Raw genomic sequence first — 22,727 nt, 5'->3', positions numbered from 1 at the left:
GTTCCATTTGGACATTACAAAAAATATTTCATTATCATATAGCATCTGAAAAGGCTAGTGGCAGAAGTAAATCATTAGATAGCAGCTGTTGGTACCTGGAAGAGGGATATGCCTTGCCTGCCTTCCCAAGAGATGACATCTCTCCAGGGGACCTCTAATAAGCCTTCTTGGGCTTTAGAAGTAAGTGCCAGTCTTGACGGGCATCCCAGGTGGTAAAGAATCCTCCTGCCAATGCAGAAGACCTGGGTTCGATCCCTGAGTGGGGAAGATCCCCTGGAGGAGAAAATGGCAACTCACTTCAGTATTCTTGCCTGGAGAATCCCATGGACAGGGGAGCTTGGCAGGCCACAGTCTTTGGTGTCATAAAGAGTCAGACATAAGTGAATACACGTGTGTGCACATGTGAATCATGGCACTTCACATGGTACAACCACCTAATACTGCCTTACTGGCCTGTTATTGTCAAGTTACTAGACTAGGTTAGGGAACAAAAATAATCCTCCTCTGGATTGCTTGTGAAGTCCACCCTGCACAGGATCACTTGGAAGCAATGAGAAAAATGAAAATGATCTGTAACTAACCTCTATTGTTGGTATGTTTTGAAGTCTTTTAAACATCATAGGTTGATTAAGAATGCATTTCAGGACTTCCCAGGTGGTGCTGTTGGTGAAGAATCCACCTGCCAATGTAGGAGACATAAGAGATGTGGGTTCAATCCCTAGGTTTGAAAGATCCCCTGGAAGAGGGAATGGTAACCTACTCCAGTGTTCTTGCCTGGAAAATTGCATGGACAGAGGAACCTGGCACGTTACAGTCCATGGGGTCACAAGAGTCTAACACGACTGAGCGCTCATACACACTGGTAGTACAGTGGATAAGAATTCACCTGCCAGTGCAGGGGACGCAGGTTCGATCCCTGGTCTGGGAACATCCCACATGCCATTGAGCAACCAGGCCCATGTGCCGCAACTACTGAAGCACTCACACCTAGAACCTGTGCTCTGCAACAAGAGAAGCCCCTGCTCACCGCAACTAGAGAAAGCCCGCACAGCAACAAAGACCCAGCGCAGCCAATAAATAAATAGTTTTTAAATAGTGCATTTTAAAAGTCATGTCTATATATGGTAAATAAATACATGTTTAAAGGAGTTGTCATTTTAGTTGACCAGGGGTAGATAAAGTTTGTCATCTTTGAAAATAAAGTATCCTGAATCAGTCTTCAGACCTCTGTGCTGATACCTCCTAGGGACACACGTAAATCCTTATGCCATTTTTGACAGCAGCGCCTTAGGTGCCAACTCCTCGTCTGAGAAGTAGGATTCTAGTTTTAATACAGTTAAGTAAGAATTGGTTATGAATGGTTTTGTCCTTTTTTTAAGTGTTCACAGATAGGTGCTTTTCTTTAAAAGTTTAACTAGGTAAAATATAGTAAAATGCATAGATCTTAAGTGTACAGTTTATTGAGTTTTATACAAGTGTATACACCTATGTAACTGCTGTTCCAGTTAAGCTATAGAACATTTCCATTAGCCTATAGTTTCCTCATGCCCCTTCCTACCCAGTATCTCCCTACATTCCCTATTTGATTTATCTTAGTTTTGTTTTACCTGTTCTAGAACTTCACATATATATATATGTATAGAATCATACAATGTGTCTGTCATCTTTCACTTGACAAAATGTTATTGAGATTTATTCACATCTTTGCTTGTATCCCTGCAGAGGTACATTTTTCAGTGCAAATGTAATTCAGGAGAAATGCAAACATTGCCGAATGAGACTGCCTTAAATAAATATGTTATTTCATGGACAAAGCTCCTCTCACTCTTTGCAAACAGGTTGTTCTGGTGACAGATGGCTGTCTTGGCATCGGTAGAGGGTCTTTGCGGCACTCCTTGGCTACTCACAACCAACGCAGCGAGAGCAACAGGTTTCCGCTACCTTTTCCTTTTCCATCTAAGTTGTACATCATGTGCATGGCAAATCTGGAGGAGGTAATGCTTTGTACTAAGTTCTTTTTAGTTTGATTAGATATGTTTTGGGACTCAGTTTAATTTTTAATGCATTCCACTAATATTGCATTATGTATACAGGCATGCCTCAGAGATACTGTAGGATATTCCAGACCACCACCACGAAGCGGGAATTGCATTGAAGCAGGAATCACAATAAAGCAATTTGCATTAATTTCTTGCTTTCCCAGTGCATATAAAAGTTCTGTTTATACTTTACTGTAATCTGTTAAGTGTACAATAGCATTAAGTCTAAAAAAAAAAATCTACATACCTTATTTTAAAAATATTTTATTGCCCAAGAATGCTAACTATCATCTGAGCCTTCAGCGAGTTGTAATCTTTTTGCTTGTGGAGGGTTTGAAATATTGGGAGAATTACCAGAATGTGACATAGAAACAAAGTGAGTAAATGCTGTTGGAAGGATGGGGCCAATAAAATTGCTTGACACTGGTTTGCCACAAACCTTCAATTTAAAAAAAAAAAGGCAGTATCTTCGAAGCTCAATAAATGAGGTATGCCTGTACTATCACATCCACCTGCATTGTTTCAGCTGAGACTGATTACTAATTATATTTGAAAAGACTTTCTGTCTCAAATGCTCTCTGAAAGCACAGTGTTGCCCCATCTCAAGAGACATAGCAGGAGTTGTTATCCATCCTACTTCCCACAAAGATCCTTCACATGCTGAAGAGTCAAAATGTTCTTTTTGGTGTTCATTGTTTCCCTCAGTTAGGAAGTCTTAACATCCATTAAGCTAGGAATGTGGACAGAAGTATGCTTTTTTTTTTGTAAAGTAACATTATTCTGATGAGTGTTTTATTAAACTCCACTTCCTGATTTTCCCATTTAGTTTGGAAAGTTATTTAATTTTTCTTCATCTCAGTTTTTCTATCTGTAAAATGTAGATAATGATGGCTTTTACTAAAAGATGTTAGAAATATTTGGAATGGAAGATGGTCTGTGAATACTAGCTGCAGTCACCTCTGAATCATTGCAAAGCTACTTGAAATGAAATAGCTCTACTGGTATAATTTTCTATAACATTCCTTTTTGGTAATTTTGAGTCAAACTTGTTTTCCTTCTCACATTGATTTAAAAAAAAAATCATCTCCCTTATGTGACCTTGGTGTGTTGATAATAATGTCTCATTTTATGCCACTTTAAAAGGGTTGTTTTGCTTTCTAGCTTCAGAGCACTGATTCCTTGGATTGCCTTGAACGTCTTATAGATTTAAACAATGGTGAAGGGCAGATTTTTACTATTGATGGTCCTCTGTGCTTGAAAAATGTACAGTCTATGTTTGGGTGAGTATACACATTGAGCTTTTTTGCCTTCTTACAATCTATTATTATAATTTGATAGCAAACAATAATATCTAGTTTACTATTTCTAATTGTGTCATTTCATTTTCCCAAGTTGCACATTTTTTCAGATATTATGACTGATAGTAGTGACTTTTAAAAGTTTACTCCCTTTTAAATTAAGCATATCTACATCTATAATGCCTATAGGTACCGACTTCCTTACATTGACAGCAGTTTCAAAGATGAACTTGCTTTTGGGCTTTTCAGAATTGAAATTTCACCAAAAATATCAGATTTTGTTCTGTTTCATGAATGGTCAGATCATAGCTTTGGAATAAACTTGAAGGGAAAACAAAGTTAACATCTTAAAAAAATTTACTTGGAAAAAAGTATGTGTGTCACACTAGTCTTCCTATAACAAATCATCATCATATTCTAGAAAGCTGATAGACCTGGCATATACACCTTTCCACGCTGTTCTCAAGTGCGGCCACCTAACCGCTGACGTGCAAGTCTTCCCCAGGCCAGAACCTTTTGTAATAGATGAGGAAATTGATCCTATCCCTAAAGTCATTAATACAGGTAACTTTTTTTTTTTTTAAACTTCCTCCCTAGTTCTTCTGTTACCCTTACTTTCTTTTAACTTCTGATTTTCTTCTCTCTCCAGGAGGGCTGTAGAGAAATATATACTCAGTATACTTTGGATGGGAGGGTGCATTGCCTAAGGGTTGGCAGATGAGTGGTCTTCCATGGGGACATCATGAATTAATCTCCAGTCCTAGATGATTATAACCACTGGAGATTGGAAACCAGAGCCAAATTCACTAGGATTGAAATCCTTGAGGTGGTTCTTTAATAGAGATAGTAAGACTGACTTGAAAGGCATAGAGAGAAGCATGGAAAGCTTTGTAGAAGCTTGAAAGTGAAGTCGCTCAGTCATGTCTGACTCTTTGCAACCCCATGGACTATAGCCTACCAGGCTCCTCCGTCCATGGGATTCTCCAGGCAAGAATACTGGAGTGGGTTGCCATTTCCTTCTCTAGGGGATCTTCCCGACCCAGGGATCAAACCTGAGTCTCCCACATTGGAGGCAGACGCTTTAACCTCTGAGCCACCAGAGGCTGACTAGCATCATTATTAAGGTCATGTATGAAGAGCTAGCTTTTAGGCTTATCTGTGTGAGTCTTCCTCTGTGACCCTGGACAAGTCACTTCCTCTAGTTCTTATTGGCTGGGTAAGTGGAATCTCTCAGGTCTCAGCTCTGATATACTGTACCCCTCTAATCCTGCTGCTTGTATTATGACTAAAAGAAAGCAAAGTATATGACTTCTACCTGGCTCATTTTGCCGGTGCTATGCTTAGGTTAGATTGGCAAAGCCAAGAATCTGAAGTAACTAGGGTGGTAGAGAAGAGAATTGTCTGATATTGGCAGGTGGACTCCTTGAGTGGTGGGTACATGTTGAACCATCAACTGTTTTAGTCACCATATCTCCCTCTGCGCCTGGCATACTGTCTCATGCTCAGTAGATATTCACCAGGTAGCTGTTCAGTCACCAAATGATTAAAATTAAATACAACTGGAGATTCATTTCATTCTTAAATGTATAGATTTTAAGGAGTTTTTGAGGGAAAGGCTGTGCACAAACTCTTCTATTTTCTGGGCCTTTATTTTCTGTACCCGGCTGTCTAAAAGTAGGGCATCCATCTCTTTCTTTGCAACTAGATAGCAAGGTGCCAAATGTTTTGTTGCCTTCAAACCAGTTAGACTCCCATCTTTTTTTTGATGAGTAACTTTGAATAGATCTTTTCTTTCAAGAAGCACTTTACTTTCTATGTATCAGATTTCATAAGCAGTATTTAGGTAGGGAAATCAAATACAATGACTAAGAAGGTTATTGGAAATTTCTCTGAATGGCTCTAATACTTTGCATTTTAAGTCACTAAGAAAATAAGGATAATTGTTTTTTATTTAATGGACTACGTTATATAAACTTTAGTCCAGGATTTTTGTTAAAGCTTATATTTAAACCACTTTAAAACATAGGCCTTTTTCTACTCAAATGAAAAAATATATATAACTGCTTAGGCTAATTCATTTGTTAATCAGCTAAAGAAGGTAATGACACCAAAAGTCCAGAGAATCAGATTTTCTGATTATTCAATATAAGAAGTATGTCCTCACCATGATCCTGACTTTTTAAAAAAATTTTTTGAGAATGAGTAAAATATGAAGGCTTCTTCCAATGATATAATAATGAATGACTTTGTTTTTCTTCTTACAGTTTTTAGTGTTTTCTAAGTTTTTATACTAATATCTATCGGAGAAGGCAATGTCATCCCACTCCAGTACTCTTGCCTGGGAAATCCCACGGACGGAGGAGCCTGGTAGGCTGCAGTCCATGGGGTCACTAAGAGTCGGACACGACTGAGCGACTTCACTTTCACTTTTCGCTTTCATGCACTGGAGAAGGAAATGGCAACCCATTCCAGTGTTCTTGCCTGGAGAATCCCAGGGACAGAGGAGCCTGGTGGGCTGCCGTCTATGGGGTCGCACAGAGTCGGACATGACTGAAGCGACTTAGCAGCAGCAGCAGCATACTGATATCTATATAATCAGAGAGAAACTTTTAGAGTGTACTTTGGGTTTCAACTTTTTTTTTTTTTTTTTACTAATTTTAAATTTTCAAAAAATACTTTTGGTCTTTAATACAGTTTCTATAAAGCAAAGAAATCATTGTCATATATAGACTGCAATCCTGGTTTTGTAGAAAATGTATTTCTTTCTCTCAATTTTATTAGTTTATTTTCTTAGTTACTTGAAATGCAAAGTGCTATAGTCATTCAGAAAGACTTCTAATAACCTTCCTAGTCATCACATATTTGAATTCCCCAACTAAACACAGTGTTTATGAAATCCAGTACATAGAAAATAATGTACTTTCCCATAAGATGAACTAATTTTTATTGGCGTATAATTGCTTTACAATGTTGTCTGGGTTTCTGTTGTACAGCAAAGTGAATCAGATATATACATGTATATATATGTATGTATATATAAAATATATATAAACACTCCTCTGTTTTAGATTTCCTTTCCATTTAGGTCACCACAGAGCACTGAGTAGAGTTCCCTGTCCTCTACAGTAGCTTCTCATTAGTTATCTATTTTGTGTACAGTTTCAATGTAGGTATATATCAATCCCGGTCTCCCAGTTCGTCCCACCACCAATTCCCCCTTTGGCAACCATACGTTTGTTTTGTACATCTGTGATTCTATTTCTGCTTGCAAGTAAGTTCATCGATGACATTTTTCTAGATTCCGCATATGAGCAACATTATATGATACTTGTCTTTCTCTCTCTGACTTACTTCACTCTGTGTAACAGTCTCTAGGTCCATCCATACTGCTACAGATGGCATTATTCCATTCCTTCTTACGGCTGAGTGATAGTCCATTGCATTTTGGTACCACATCTTCTTTATCCCTTCCTCTGTCAATGGACATTTCCATGTCCTGGCTAAGTAGTGCTGCAGTGAACATCAGGGTGCATGCAACCTTTCAAATTGTGGTTTTCTCCAAATATATGCCCAGGATTAGGGTTTCTGGGTCATGTGGTAGCTCTAATTTTAGTTTTTAAGGAACTTCCATACTGTTCTCCATAGAGAACAGTATTGGCTGTACCAATTTACATTCCCACCAACAATGTAGGAGGGTTTCCTTCTTTCCACATCATCTCCAACATTTATTGTTTGTAACAAATTAATTCTATGTTGATTCTTTCTTTTCAGATTTGGAAATAGTGGGATTTATTGATATAGCAGATATTTCAAGTCCCCCAGTTCTGTCCAGACATCTGGTCCTACCTATAGCACTTAACAAAGGTGAGTTCTCTTCTTCTTCCAGTGATAGGTATGAAGTATCTTATTATCTAAAGTTATTCTTAAATGTTAGATAGTAGAATAGCCCATTTTGAAGACTTTGGAGGAAAGGAGTATTTACTGGGTTGGATTTTTTAAAAAATGGAATGTTGCCTAATATATTAAAAACGAATTCTTCTGCTTTATAACTGGAAAGCACTTGACACATATTTACTGTGTGCTGCTTTGTTAAGTTACAGTGGAAGTCCTCCCTAGAGATGAGAATGCTTGCTTAGTTCCTCATCTTGGGCTCTGTCTTTCCCTGTGGGATCATGCTGGAGAAACCAAAGTCTCTCTTAGAAGGTTGCCTGATGAATGTGGAATGTAGCTTTATAACAGGAGAGACTGCACCTGCTCTCTACTGGCGCTCAGCACTCAGCACATACTCAGTAAACACTGTTGAATGAATGAATGAATCCAGGCCCTTGTGAGGCCACATTATTTCAGAGTATACTTCTCCAGCAACTATAGCTACAGCTCCTGAATTCAGCATCTCTCTGGAGAATGTTAGTCTCTAGCACTTTAAACTTCTCCTTTCTCTGTTTTAGGCTGACCATCTCCTTTATGTTCACCAGCTTTCTCCAAGAAATGTATACAGTCAATCAGGTTTCCCCCTGCTGAGTTACGATCACATTCCATTTACTCACGGTCATTTCAGTTGGAGTTTTGGGCGTTCCACAATCGTCCATCACATAGACCAAATCTTTGATATGTTCTCATAGATGACTGGTTGTGATCACTGTGTTTATACTTTAGCTTATTGTTCTTGGTATTGATAAAAACCAGGTTTCCCCTATTTCTAAGGTCCTGGGGGGATTCTGCACACCCATATAAATTGCCAGGAAAGAAAGTGGGCAAAATAAAGAGTTCATGGGGGAGAACAGTGGAAAGAAAAGTATGGGAAGGTAAAATGGAGCCATGTTGTAAGGGCTGTTGAATATCAAGCCAGGCAGAGTCTTCCTATTGAATTAGAAAGTCTTTGAATCAGCTTGAGTAAGCGGATGGTTCCAGAAGGAAGTTACCTGAAGGAAGATGCATGCATCTGTCGGCAGAGTGTATGAGAGAAGCTGGAGTTGGAGAAGCGAGTCAAGAAGCCTGTGGAGTAGTCCCTGCTCTTTGGGGTGTCCCATCCACTTGCTGCCTGAAGGCTGTCAGTTGAGAACACTCTTGACATCTCTGAACCTCTGTTTCTGTTTCAGTGGTGCCTAAAATTCCCAGAGAGCATCTAGCTTAGTATTCTAGTAGAAACTACGGAAAACTGATTTTTTTGTGTAACAGTTTTGCTGAAATATAATTCATATACCAAATACTTCACTCATTTAAAGTGTACAATTCAGGAGTATCTAGTGTATTTACAGAGTTATGCAACCATAACCACAGTTTTTGAATCAGAATTTTAGAATTTTCACTACCTCAAAAAGAAACCTTTTAGCTGTCAATCCCTAACCTTCCATCTCTCTTAGCTTCAGGTAACCACTGATATCCTTTCTATCTGTATAGATTTGCTTATTCTGGATGTTTCCTATAAATAGAATTCATATAATATGTGAAATCTGAATTTTATATGGACATAGGAAAACCAGAATATGAGTTTTTCTTCCTTGTTATAATATTCCTTTATAATTCTGTGTACTCTCCTTCCAAGGTTAGAAGCAGCCCAGAGTGCAATTGGAGCTTGGGGCTTTTCTAGCTAATATCAGTCTGACTGGTTTTCTCTCTTTTCACAGAAGGTGATGAGGTGGGTACTGGTATCACTGATGACAATGAAGATGAAAATTCAGCCAATCAGATTGCAGGCAAGATACCCAACTTTTGTGTCCTGCTTCATGGCAGCCTAAAAGTGGAAGGAATGGTGGCGATAGTTCAGTTAGGGTAAGAAACTTTTTTACCGTTTGTTGAGTGAAAGGGAGAATCAATTTACAAAGGGAAGTATTTCCCAGATTTTTCTGAAAGAATAGAAAGGATCTCATCACTCTTCTTCTCTTCCTGCCTTATCCTTCCCACCTACTGTCACCGTCTATACTTCTCTTTAAAGCATCCACTAGAATAAGTACAGAGTGCGTCTTCTAATTATATTGCCTTTATATTTTTTAGATGATGAGCACTTTTTATTTCCTGTTTTAAATTTATTTATTTTTAATTGGACGATAATTCATCCACATGAATCACTCATAGGTGTATACATATGTCACCTCCCTAATAAAGTATTTTTTACATTGATTTCTTTTTTTTTTTTACTTTTTATTTTGTATTGGAGTAAGCTGATTAACAATGTTGTGATAGATTCAGGTGAACAACAGAGGAACTCAACCGTACATATACATGTATCTACTCTCCCCCAGGAGAAGGCAGTGGCACCCCACTCCAGTACTCTTGCCTGGAAAATCCTATGGACAGAGGAGCCTTGTAGGCTGCAGTCCATGGGGTCGCTAAGAGTCGGACATGACTTAGCGACTTGAGTTTCACCTTTCACTTTCATGCACTGGAGAAGGAAACAGCAACCCACTCCAGTGTTCTTGCCTGGAGAATCCCAGGGACGGGGAAGCCTGGTGGGCTGCAGTCCATGGGGTCGCTAAGAGTCGGACACGACTTAGCGACTTGACTTTCACCTTTCACTTTCATGCACTAGAGAAGGAAACGGCAACCCACTCCAGTGTTCTTGCCTAGAGAATCCCAGGGACGGGGAAGCCTGGTGGGCTGCTGTCTATGGGGTTGCACAGAGTTGGACACGACTGCAGTGACGCAGCAGCAGCAGCAGCAGCAGCAGCAGCAGCAGCAGCAGCAGCAGCACTCTCCCCCAAACTCTGCTCCCATCCAGGCTGCCATGTAACATTGAGCAGAGTTCCCTGTGCTGTACAGTAGATCTTTATATTGCCTTTATATTATATCTCTTCTCAGTTTTCCTCTTTTCTGTCCTATCTAGGAAACTTGGAGTCAGTTAAAGCAATGCTGCCAACTTGTTTTAGGATTTTAGACAGTATGCACAGACTTCTCAGCTATAAAATGAAAAAAGATGCTGATAATACTGAACATTTTACCATGTGCCAGATACTCCTCTAGGCACTTTACATATGTTAACTCATTTAATCCCTCATAACACTATCCAAGAGGTATCAGTATTACCCCCTGTTGCCTTAGATGAGGAAACAGACTTAGAGAGCAAAGTCATGGTACTTGCTCAAGGTCACACAGATATTGAATGAAAGAGTCAGGATTTTTATCCATGCGTGTGACTCTATAGCCCATGCTCATAACCACTGTGCTATATTCCTTCTCTATAAGGAATGCCCTTCTAGCTTTGACTTTGGATATAGTCTCAAAATCTGCAGAACCGCCTGCTTCCTTTTCGAGAATACCTGTTTGTTAGAGAAGAAGAGGTGACTGGTCATCCTCTGGCCATCAGCTGGGATTGAGTGGTAGAGAAGATCAAGAGTTGTTAAGAATACCTGGAGGAAGCATGGCTCCAGTTCTGCTTGAGTTAAAATTAGCTAATCCAAAAAGACAAATGCAATTCTTTTCAGATATCGGTGTGCTGGATTCTTGGTGCTCAAGTTACTTGCACTAATTCTGAATACAAGAATCACCTGAAGCCCTTTGAGAAGTGTGAACAGAGCTGGGTGATGGCTTTGCACACTGTGTTAGAAGGGCTTCTCTGTGCGATACTTCTGTGAATGATTTGGAGGTGGCTGAAGAGACCTATAGGTCACAGCTCTTACTCCTCACCACTCCTGCAGCTATCTGCTGCCCTTGTGATTCTCTTTTTCTCTTATAAGACTGTTTTTTATTTCCGTATCTGCATAACTAAATAGTAATACATATCTCCAAAGAATGCTAATATTCGGGGGCAATAGTATGCATTTGGAGAAGGCAATGGCACCCCACTCCAGTACTCTTGCTGGAAAATCCCATGGATGAAGGAGCCTGGAAGGCTGCAGTCCATGGGGTCGCTGAGGGTCAGAAACGACTGAGCGACTTCACTTTCACGTTTCACTTTCACGCATTGGAGAAGGAAATGGCAACCCACTCCAGTGTTCTTGCCTGGAGAATCCCAGGGACGGGGTAGCCTGGTGGGCTGCCGTCTATGGGGTCGCACAGAGTCGGACACAACTGAAGTGACTTAGCAGCAGCAGCAGCAGCAGTATGCATTTGTAGGTTTAGGATTCGGCTTTAATAAGGATAGTGCACCTAATTTCAAAGCTGAAAGCCATGTCTCTTGAGAGAAAAACACAGGGTAGAGTTATTTAGCTTGACAGTCCCAGGCGTAAAGCTGTTCTCACCATCTGTCTTCTCTCCATCTAGTCCTGAATGGCATGGGATGCTCTACTCTCAAGCTGACAGCAAGAAGAAATCAAACCTCATGATGTCTCTCTTTGAGCCTGGCCCAGAACCTCTCCCATGGCTAGGGAAAATGGTGCAGTTGGGTCCAATTTCAGGTATACCCCAGATCAGATTTTATTTATCCTGACTTTGTTTTCTCTCTACTGTTCTGAATGGCGCTCTCTGTGAGTCAGAGAGCTCATGATTTCCCTTATGAGTGCCCTGTGGTTCCTGATGCTGGATGTGTATGTGGACAGCCCCAAGAGAGTGTAACATTTGGACTTTAAACATTACAGCTCAGGGGAAACAAACTTTCCTTAGTGTACTATTTTTAACCCAGGTACCCCTAGACATTCTTAGATAATTTAATCCCATTCCTTCTTGAAACTGTTTCCCTTAGTTTTCCTCACATTGCATTCACCTGGTGCTTATCTCTTTCCTTGGCAACTTTTTCCACTTGTCATCCTGTCTTTTCTTCCCCTTGCCTCACTATTTCCCAGGGTGGTGGTCTTTGCCTTCTACTCTTGGGTTATTATTCTCTCTTGTTTATTTCATCAGCTGTTTTGGCTTCAGACTCTCAACATATCTCTTAACTCTCATCCTGCTTGATCTCTCCCTGAATCTTGCACCGGTATTTCCAGGTTCCTGCTTGGACCTCTCCACCTGGATATTCTGTCACGGTCCTCAGATCAGCATGTTTGTGGCAGAAACCACCATCTCTCCTCTCTCCCATAAACCATTTCTTCTTCTGATTTTTCTGCTCCTTCTGATTGAGGCCTTTGTACCCCTAGGTACTCAGGCTCCAACTGTAGTGTAGTGTCTCCCTGAACTCATTTGGGCCCATTTCAATTTTAGGAACATCTACCAAGCAGCCTATTCTGTGCCATGTCTGCAGGCTTAAAGAGTCAGCAGAAGTTACTCAAAAGACTAGTGGAAAGTGGAATAGTAAACCTAAACTGGCATGAGATCACAGTTGGCCTGAAGTAGGGGATGGTCAGCTCTTCCTTGAGGACTTGGGCATATCTCCACAGAGGAGAGAGACCATTACTGAGTTTGAAGATAAAGAGAAATTTGCTCCAAACAGAGCATCTCTAGAAAAGAAAGAAGCTAGACCACAAAGTGGGAGGGTAGGGGTGGGAAGGCCAGATGGTAGGTTAGAGTTTGGCAGTGGGACAGCAGGCAGGGCAGGCCTCATCTGAGACTTTGTTCTACAGATATGGGGAAGCTGCTGAAGGAGAGTAATATGATCAGATCCTTCTGGCTATGATGAGAACAGTGGAGATACCAGTTAGGTGACCATGTATTCTAAGTACTGGTAACTTCTGGAGTTGTGCAGTGTGGCTGAAATCCAAGTGAGAGATAATGAATTTTGCATTTAGAAAGAAAACTCTGTGGAATATGGATTTGAAAAGGTATGGGCATCTTGGCTGTTAGAAGTCTCCTGTAACAGTCCTGGGGATCTCAAGATGAGACACAGTACAAGGCCAGTGGCTGGGAAAAGAGAGGATGTGATCCATGCAAAGATATTTCGAAGGTGGAAGCAGCAGTATTTAGATACAAGGATAAAGGAAACAGAGTTGAGAATGATTCCAGGTGTCTGACGGGCTGCAGGGTGAAAGGTGGTACTAATAATTGAAACAGAATAGTAGATTTGAAAGGACTTCTCTTGTGCATGTTTATACCTGTGAGATTTAGGTGAAGGTACCTATAGACAATTCCTGTAAAAATCTGGAGTTCAGGAGAGAGGACAGAGTTGAAAATACAATTTTTAGTTATAAACATATCAGTGATCTTTATAATGGTGAGAATAAGGGAGATTGCTAGGGCAATAGTTTACAAATTTGAGTTTTGGTATACAAAAGTAAACCTGGAGAACTTGTTTTAAAATTCTGTTTCCTGGTCCCCACTTACAGAGTTTCTAATTCAGTAGGTCTGGATTTAAGATCAAGAACTTGCAGTTTTAATATTACCTAATTGATTACAATCTAGGTCAGTAACCACACTTGAAGAAGTCCTGGCCTCAGAAAACGGAGAAGGCAATGGCACCCCACTCCAGTACTCTTGCCTGGAAAGTCCCATGGACGGAGGAGCCTGGTAGGCTGCAGTCCATGGGGTGGCTGAGAGTTGGACACAACTCAGTGACTTCACTTTCACTTTTCACTTTCATGCATTGGAGAAGGAAATGGCAACCCACTCCAGTGTTCTTGCCTGGAGAATCCCAGGGACGGCAGAGCCTGGTGGGCTGCTGTCTGTGGGGTCGCACAGAGTTTGACACGACTGAAGCGACTTAGCAGCAGCAGCCTCAGGAAAGTATATACCTTAGGGGAAAAGGACCAGACCCCTAGAAAGGACCAACTACTAGAGGTCACTAAATGGCACCAGTAAAGGAAAATGAGAAGGAAGAAGCAGATAAGAGAAAACGTACACGAAAAAGGATGTCACAGAAGCCAAGAGAATAAAGAGATTCACGAAGGAAGTACCGTGTCTCATGAGCACATGTAAGTCGTGGCCTGCAGTGTCTTACACACATGTGCGTGCATGTCAGTTCAGGTTTGAAGGATACCTTTTGCCATCAAAGCCTAGAGATTTTGATGGAATATAGGCCCTAGAAGCTAGGCCAAGGGTCAGCAAACTTTTCCAGCAAAGGGCCGTATATAATGAATATTTTACATTTTATAGGTAATTATGGTTTTTGGCATAACTACTAAACTCTGCCATCATAGCACAATACATAAACCATTTTAAATATTAAAAAAACATTCTTAACTCAGAAACACACAGCCAACCATAGTTTGTCAGCTCTTGAGCTAGATTCCAGGGGCTGGGATTTTAAAGGTCACACAGGAACAGGAGACAAGACTGAACTGAAATCTCTTGAGTAAAGCAGGGAATGTGGAAGGTCTACCCTCTAAGTGAGAGGACGACAAAAAAATTCTATTCATTGTTTCTGCCTACTTCTTACACATAAAGAAGTCTGAAAGTCTCCTGTGAGACGTGGAAGCCCAAGGCCTGCACCATGCGGCTCAACCCTGCCCATTCCCTAACCAAACAGTGTAAACACTGGAGCCGAGACAGTGAAACCTGTGGTGCATCCTCCAGAAGCTAATGTAATGGCTCTATAGAAACTCCTCTACAACCCAGGGGGAAAGTGAAAGTGAAAGTCGCTCAGTCGTGTCCAACTCTTTGCGACCTCATGGACTGTACAGTCCATGGAATTCTCCAGGCCAGAATACTGGAGTGGGTAGCCTTTCTCTTCTCCAGGGGATCTTCCCACTCCAGGGATCGAACCCAGGTCTGCATTGCAGGCGGATTCTTTACCAGCTGAGCCACAGGAGAGGCCCTACTGCAGAAAAAACAGTCCTCCCTGGAGATGTGTTTATGATTTGAAGGAAAAAAAGTTGTAAAATCATGTGAAGGTCTTTGATTTGAAGGAAGAGCAATAGGAGGATTAGCACCTTGAGGACTTAATCTGAAAGATACTGTAGAATGAGTATTTTAAATGATTAAAGAGTGAGTATTTTAAATGATTAAATAGTTTTAGGGAAGAATAGAAACCAAGAAGAAAGAAGAGGACACTATGAATCAAGAGTCATTTGATCTTGACAGGTTAGAGATTCTTGGTGGCTTTGTAAGAATCAGTTTTGGCAAATGATTAGCCAGGAGACAGGCTGAGGAATGAATTAGAGAAGAGGAAATGAAAATGATGAGTTTGACCACAAGAGGACAGAAATAGGACAGTAATTGGAAGAGAACCTGGGGGGTGGGGGGTGTGTGTATGTGTAAAAAGGGATTCCTCACCCCCTTTATTCACTCTGCAGCATTCATATATTCATTCTGACCTTTGATCCTCAGGGCTCTTGCCTTGTACTGGGTTTCTTTACCTTTTACTTAGATCAATTCAGTTCAGTTCAGTTGCTCAGTCGTGTTCCAACTGTTTGCAACCCCAAGCCTGGCAGCACACCAGGCCTCCCTGTCCATCACCAACTCCCGGAGTTCACCCAAACCCATGTCCATTGAGTTGATGATGCCATCCAACCATCTCATCCTCTGTCGTCCCCTTCTCTTCCTGCCTACAATCTTTCCCAGCATCAAGGTCTTTTCCAATAAGTCAGTTCTTTGCATCAGGTGGCCAAAATATTGGAGCTTTAGCTTCAGCATCAGTCCTTCCAATGAATATTCAGGATGGATTTCCTTTAGGATTGACTAGTTTGATCTCCTTGCAGTCCAAGGGACTCGCAAGAGTCTTCTCCAACACCACAGTTCAAAAGCATCAATTCTTCTGCACTCAGCTTTCTTTATAGTCCAACCCTCACATCCGTACATGACTACTGAAACAACTATAGCTTTGACTAGATGGACTTTTGTTGGCAAAGTAACGTTTCTGCTTTTTAATATGCTGTCCTTGTATTGGTCACAGCTTTTCTTCCAAGGAGCAAGCGTCTTTTCATTTCATGGCTGCCAAGTCACCATCTGCTGTGATTTTGGAGCCCAAGAAAATAAAGCCTGTCAGTGTTTCCATTGTTTCCCCATCTGTTTGCCATGAAGTGATGGGACTGAATACCATGATCTTTGTTTTTTGAATGTTGAGTTTTAAGCCAGCTTTTTCACTCTCCTCTTTCACATTCATCAAGAGGCTCTTTCTTTAGTTCCTCTTCGCTTTCTGGCATAACGGTGGTATCATGTGCATGTCTGAGCTTATTGATATTTCTCCCAGTAATCTTGATTCCAGCCTGTGCTTCATCCAGCCTGGCATTTCACATGATGTACTCTGCATGTAAGTTAAATAAGCAGGGTGGCATGCAGCCTTGACACACTCTTTCCCCAATTTGGAACCAGCTTGTTGTTCTACATCTGGTTCTTACTGTTGCTTCTTGACCTGCATACAGATTTCTCAGAAAGCAAGTCACTTAGATCAGAGGTCAGTTAACGATGGCCTGCAGGCCAAATTAACCCACTGCTTGTTCTGTAATTATAGTTTTATTGTTAAGTTTTATTACAGAATCTCTCCCATTCGTTTACGTATCTATGGCTGCTCTCCTGCTTCAGTGGCAAAACTGAGCAGTTACAACAGAGACCATATAATCCACAAAGCCTAAAATATTTACATCTGATACTTAACCTAAACTGTTGCGATAGTTTTTACCACAGCTGCCTGTCTGTAATCTAAGGTAGTAGCATTCACATTCCTTTCTGATCCGGCTGCCAACCTAGCAATGCTTGGCTCATTGTGCATATTCTTAAATCAGATGGAACTGCTTTCTTCTCAGCCCTGTATTCATGGTGGTTGTTTTTTTTTTTCTTTCCCTCTGTTCTTTTCAATGAGGGTAGTAAGAACTAACATCTGTTGAATTTAACTCTGTGATTTAGCCAGGCACTGTGCTAGACAAAATGAAACGGGTCATCTCATTTAACTCTCACAACAGTCCTAGGAGATTGGGATTGTCATGGTAACAAGTAGTAAGTAACAACAAAACCTATCTTAGCTAGTTGGTGAGAGAAGTTTCTTAGGAAATGAGTACCTGACACACAGTTGGCACATTTGAATGACAGCGCTTGCTGTTTTAATTATGTTTTTTTAATTAAAGGGAAGCTTGCAAAATAGTACTGTTTACCCACTCCTTCTACTCCTAATTCTGTTCTTACAGATAACCATTCTCCAATTTTAATTTTTTCTTCTGATATTTTACTTACATTTCTAAATAATTTAAGTATATAGCTATTTCTTGACTGTATTTTTAATGCCATTTTTTTTACTTTTCAGGGAAAACTGCTTAGCTCTTCTCTTACTACTACCATCCCTGCCCAGCTGCTCACCCAAGAAGCACATTTCCCCTTGCTCGCTCCTTGCCGTGTGGTCATAGTTTTCACTTTCCCCTTGCTCGCTCCTTGCAGTGTGGTCCTAGCGCTCTCGGCGGCTCAGTCAGTTCTCTGTCCTTGCTGTCAGTGTTAGTCACTGCTAAGTACAGTGTGACATTTCCTTTGTTTTGCAACTCTTTGTGTCCTACCCCAGATACTACCGTTGTTTTTAATTAGCTGTTTCTTTTTTCTAGCAGGTAGGATAAATGTATTCTGAGTAACTGTAATTAACAGGAGAGCTCTATAGGGAAGACACCAACGTTCCTCGCAGAATCTGGGAAAGAGCCTGGCAGCCAGGCTGGGGGAGGCCAGCTGCAGACGAGTGCAGCCGCCGCTCTGGGCTCTCGTGGCCTTCCTCTGCCTTTTTCTTCCCCTTGTTTTTCTTTGCTCTTTTCCATGTACCTGTCACTAATTCCTGCCTAAGCAAAATATATCCTTTACGCATTTTGTTGTCACTTTCTTTTTTTCCTGAGAGTCATCTTCCTTTTGTTTCATGAATGGACTGGTTACTCTCTAGGCCCATTGCATAGCTGTCATCCCAAGTCTTCCCTTCACATCTCTCCCGCGACTCTCCTGTTTGAGGAATCCTCCTGAGAAAAGGGCAGGAGGAAATCTCACATACGTGGAAATGTCCGTATTTCATCCCTTATACTCTGCTGATGGTGGGGTTGAATAGTGAGTTCTAGGTCAGGAATCGTTTTCCCTTGGAGTATTGAAGCTCACTCTGCTGTCTCTTCTGACTTCCAGGGTTGCTCCTGAGAGTCCCGTGCCATGCTGGCCGTCCGAGCTTTGACCCTGGTCTCTGTTTCTTCTGTGCACCTCGAGGCTCTTCTAGTGTCCCTAGCTTTCTAGATGTTCAGAATCACATACCTCGGTTTTGGTCTCTTCATTCATTGTGCTGGACTCAGTGCTTCCATCTCACAGTTCTAGTCCTGGAAGCACGAATATGTCTTTGATTTCTTCCACGTATTTTTTGTTCTCCTTTCCTAGATGTGCTTATAGTATTTGTGTGCATGTGTGTGATTTTCTTATCCTACCCATATTTTTCATTTATTGAAATTTTTTGTTCTACCTTCTGTAAGATATCTTCAATCTTATCTTGTAACCAATATTTTTTGAAATTTTCTATTATGATAATTATTATTTGTAAGATCTCCTGTTCTTTTCTCATTAATGTCTACTAAGCCAGTTTCCACATAGAGGCTCCAAGCAATTAGAGTCAATACAGGTAGGCTGTGATAAGATGCCAAAATGTTTGGTACTGACACTGAGTGCTGTAGGATAAGCGGGGCTAGAAAAATCGTCGTCTACCAGAAATAACTGGGACAGCTCCATGGAGAAGGCAGGATGGGATCCGGACCTGGAATTTAAGTACATTTGAGTAGGTGAGGAATGGCAGTGTTGAATGGGGGAAGAAACCAGGCCCAGCTGTCCCTGTGAAACTGAGCCTCAATTTCCTCATGTTTAATGAGACTAATAATATCTACTCTCTTGAGTTGCTAAAAGGAGATAAGTTGTATATGTTAAGTATTTTGCACATAGTTGTAATTTAATAAATATCCTTCATAAACACTCATATTCTTCATTGAGGCCAGAAAAAAAAATCTTCTCTAGCCATACTTCCTTAGCATGGTGCTTCCTACATAGTGAGATCTTACTATAGAGGAATAATGAGTAATGAGGGAGGGAATAAATAAGTGAGGACAGGAGAGCATTGCAGACAGGGGAAGAACGGAAACAGTGGCCAAGAAGTTGGAAATAAGCATGTTGCCTGGGAAACGACTGTTGGGATCTTGGCCTGACTTAGAAAGGCTTACGGATTGACAAGTCTTCATGGGAACATCTGGAAAAGCTGATCAAATAAATTTTTGGAGGGGGTAGGAGGAGAGGGCAGTGACAGAGGTAGAATGGGGCCATATAAGGCATCCAAATTAATGACCAGATTGGGGTTAGAGCACTTCTGGGTCAGTTAGAGAAGCCGAGCTAATTCCAGTTTTCAACAAGAACATGTGGGCAAGGGATTTAAGCTCCCCAGTCTTGTTGGGGAAATGATTCCTGCTCTATCTACCCTGAAAGATGATACTGATAAAATGAGCCAAGAGGTAATAAGCATGCTTTGTAAGTTTGTGACAAAGTATCATTGACTCAGGAAGCAGGTGGAAAAATAGAAATCTTTGTTTATCCACGTGGCTATAAACCCAACATGGCTTTATGTCTTTGGAAGCAGCAAACTAGTAAGCCGTAAAATGGGGTATGTTTCACCAAGAAAGTGTTTCTTCCCTTGCTCTTTTCCTTAAATTGGATATATGTAATTTCACTTTTAAATGTTCTCAATGTCTCTACCTATGCTGTCTGAACCAGTAGCCACTCACCACAGGAGGCTATTCAAATTTAATTAAATAAAATGCAGTTCCTCTGCTACACTAGCCAGGTGTCAAGGGTTCAGTGGTCCCATGGGGTGTAGCTACCTTTCCTTATCACAGAAAGTTGTGTTGGAGAGTGCTGGGCTAGACTATGTAGAATTGCAGTATGTAGGAATACATATATTTTTATATACACTTTAGTATTATGTATTTTTATCCTTTTATGACCTTAATTTATAAAGCAGATAGGTAAAACTTGTATATTTAAAGACAGTAAGCTGTTTTTCACTTGCCTGGGCCTCAGTTGATTGTTCATTGTCCAACATTAGTGCTGAGAGCAGGTTCCCCAACCTGATGGATTTTTCTTAATTAGGGAGGTAATAGGATATAGGAGATCGAATGATTCAAAGAGCTTCTAACCTAATTGGAAATGTGCTTGATTGTGTTTTGCCAGATGTCATTTCAAGCTTGTTTTTTTCTTTTAAGATGCTAAAGAAAACCCTTATGGTGAGGATGATAATAAGAGCCCGTTCCCCCTGCAGCCCAAAAACAAGCGCAGTTATGCCCAGAATGTGACGGTGTGGATCAAACCCAGTGGCCTGCAGGTAACATTACCATCCACGTTGCTCTCCACTGGGGACAGGGGGAGGGATTCCTGCAGGCAGGCGGACATTTGATTTGATTTTCTTTTCCTCTGATACTTTGTAATTCATTTACTTCTAGCATTTGTCATTATTTCCAAAAAGGATTTGAGGTGGCCTACAGTAAAACACGTACGTAGCAGAATCATTTTTTACAAAATTTGGAGCAGTATAAAACCTAGAGGAAGAAGAGAGACAGTGTTCCAGGAAGCCAAGGCAGAATGATAATTGTGTTTGAGCAATTTGGCTCTTGAGCTTCCTGCTACCAAGGTCAGAAAAAAAACATGTTGGTTATATGGTTCTCCTTGTCTGATAAAAGGAAGCATGTCAGTTCTTCTAGAGAGACACATTTTTTTCCAGCATTAAATTTTAACGTAAAAGGTTTGACATGGTGAGTCATTGAATAATATTATAGGTGTTATCTTTAGTACCAGTTTTGAGGAAGACATAAAAACCTTCATGTGATTATTTCTCCCACTGGCACAATGTAAGTCAAAGCATTACCATGTAATACCACAGAAACGCTTTGTGGAACGCTCCTATGAAATTATCCTGTTATCAAGGTGTGCTGCCTTTAGGCAAGGGACTCAGTGACTTTCTCCTCCCATTGTCATTCTCCTCCCAAAGTCATTCATACGTATTTTTAAAAATCGGTTTTTGAACTTTTTTTCTCACATGAGTGCCTTTTCTTTTTTCCTTTGTTCCTCCCATGAGTCCAGTCCAAGCCAAATGAGAAGAGGCAGTCAGGCCCTGACCACAGCAGTAACCTCTGTCGACGCATAGTCTCTGCCCGCCCCCTTTTCAGGGAGACGAGGCAGACGCATCCTGCCCTGGCTAAGAGGCCTCTTCCCTTTGTTGGAAATTAAAGTTCTCCCTCTCTCTTGCCATCGCTGACCCCAGCACTTCCCTGTCTGAAGGAGAGCTGAATTTTTCTAAAACTGCTTTTTAAATTCTGTTTTGGTCTGGATGTGTTGTTTTATTATGGTGAGGTGCACATAACAAAAGTTACCATTTCAGACGTTTTAAGGTATTCAATTCAGTGACGTTAATATAATCACAGTGTTACATGACCATCACCACTGTCTAGTTCAAAAACATGTTCATCACCCCGAAAGGAAATCCTTTACCCGCTAAACAAGTCACTCTTGCCCCAGCTCTAGGCAGCCACTTATCTGCTTTCTCTCATCTGTAAGGCTTTGTCTGTTCTGGATGTTTCATGTAAACTGCGTCACACGTGTGCCTTTTTGTGCTTGACTTCTCTCGGCGTAATGTTTTCCACAGTCATTCATGTTGTAGCATGTGTCAGTCCTTCATTCCTGTTGATGGCTGAGTAATAGCCCATTGAATAAATGATGGTCCAGTGTATAAAGTCCATATTTGCCTCTCCATTCATTCAGTTGATGAACTTTTGGATTATTTCTGCCTTTTGGCTGTTGAGAATAATGCTGCTGTGATCATTTGCCAAGTTTTTTTCTTTTGTTGCTGGGTTGTTTTAAGAGTTTTATAAGTAAGTTTTATGGTAAGAATTTTATAGGTTTAGCTCTTAACATTTAAGCCTCTGATCCATTTTGAGTCAATTTTGTGGGTATGGTATGAAGCGAGGGTCCAACTTCATTCTTTTGCAGGTGGCTATCCAGTTATCCAGGCACCATTTGTTAAACAGACTTCTCCCCCCGACTGAATGGTCTTGGCATCCCTGTCGAAAAGCAGCTGCCCATAGATGTATGGGTTTACTGGGGGTGTTTTTGTGAGACAGGCTCATTTTTGTCACCATCAGCTTTAGCATCATCAAGCCTTTTGAAGGAGAGAGATGATTTACTAATGCTGAACAGTAACATTAACTCAGAAGGGAGGCTCGTCTTTACACTATAACTCCTCATTTTCAATTTTTTTCCATTTAAAGGTATCCTTTTGTATTCTTTCCCTTTCTACCACAGAATTCTAACGTTGAATTCTTTTTACCCTGTACAGACAGATGTACAGAAGATTTTAAGAAATGCAAGGAAACTACCTGAAAAAACACAGACATTCTATAAGGTGAGACTGTAGGAATTATAGTAGTCGAAGGTGGGCTCTGTGCTGCCTGCCGGAAACAAACTGTTTCAGTAGTGTGAACACTGAACATGGACAGGAATTAGAAACATTTGTTTGTGCCTCCAGTTTTTCCTCAGTAAAATCAGTAGAAGCGATAGGTCTGTGCCTGCCCTAAATCCAGGACCCTGCGCTGGGTCTCCTGGCAGGTCCTCTCTGTGTTGGTGCTGCTGTGAACGGCTGAGGGAAGGAGCTGAAAGGACCTGTGAGCCATAGCCCTTA

The 22,727-nt window shown here is 40.9% G+C and overlaps 1 protein-coding gene across 3 annotated transcripts in view; it reads left to right on the top strand.

Moving 5' to 3' along the window:
- INTS14 (integrator complex subunit 14) overlaps nucleotides 1-22,727 on the top strand; it is a 32,993-nt gene that overhangs the window by 7,682 nt on the left and 2,584 nt on the right. For 2 of the 3 annotated variants that reach the window (XM_004010239.6, XM_004010240.6), the window contains exons 4-11: nucleotides 1,839-1,994; nucleotides 3,201-3,319; nucleotides 3,759-3,901; nucleotides 7,109-7,201; nucleotides 8,965-9,109; nucleotides 11,537-11,670; nucleotides 20,260-20,378; nucleotides 22,386-22,451. In XM_004010239.6, coding sequence (XP_004010288.1) covers nucleotides 1,839-1,994; nucleotides 3,201-3,319; nucleotides 3,759-3,901; nucleotides 7,109-7,201; nucleotides 8,965-9,109; nucleotides 11,537-11,670; nucleotides 20,260-20,378; nucleotides 22,386-22,451 — 975 coding nt within the window. Of the gene's footprint in view, nucleotides 1-1,838; nucleotides 1,995-3,200; nucleotides 3,320-3,758; nucleotides 3,902-7,108; nucleotides 7,202-8,964; nucleotides 9,110-11,536; nucleotides 11,671-20,259; nucleotides 20,379-20,496; nucleotides 21,789-22,385; nucleotides 22,452-22,727 lie in introns of those variants that run through there. The other variant, XM_042252057.2, reaches the window with a different exon arrangement.

This window comes from Ovis aries, chromosome 7 (genome assembly GCF_016772045.2).
Source record: "Ovis aries strain OAR_USU_Benz2616 breed Rambouillet chromosome 7, ARS-UI_Ramb_v3.0, whole genome shotgun sequence".
Taxonomy (NCBI): domain Eukaryota; kingdom Metazoa; phylum Chordata; class Mammalia; order Artiodactyla; family Bovidae; genus Ovis; species Ovis aries.
The sequence above is the reverse complement of the archived record's forward strand: the minus strand, read 5'-3'. Positions and strand labels throughout refer to the sequence as shown.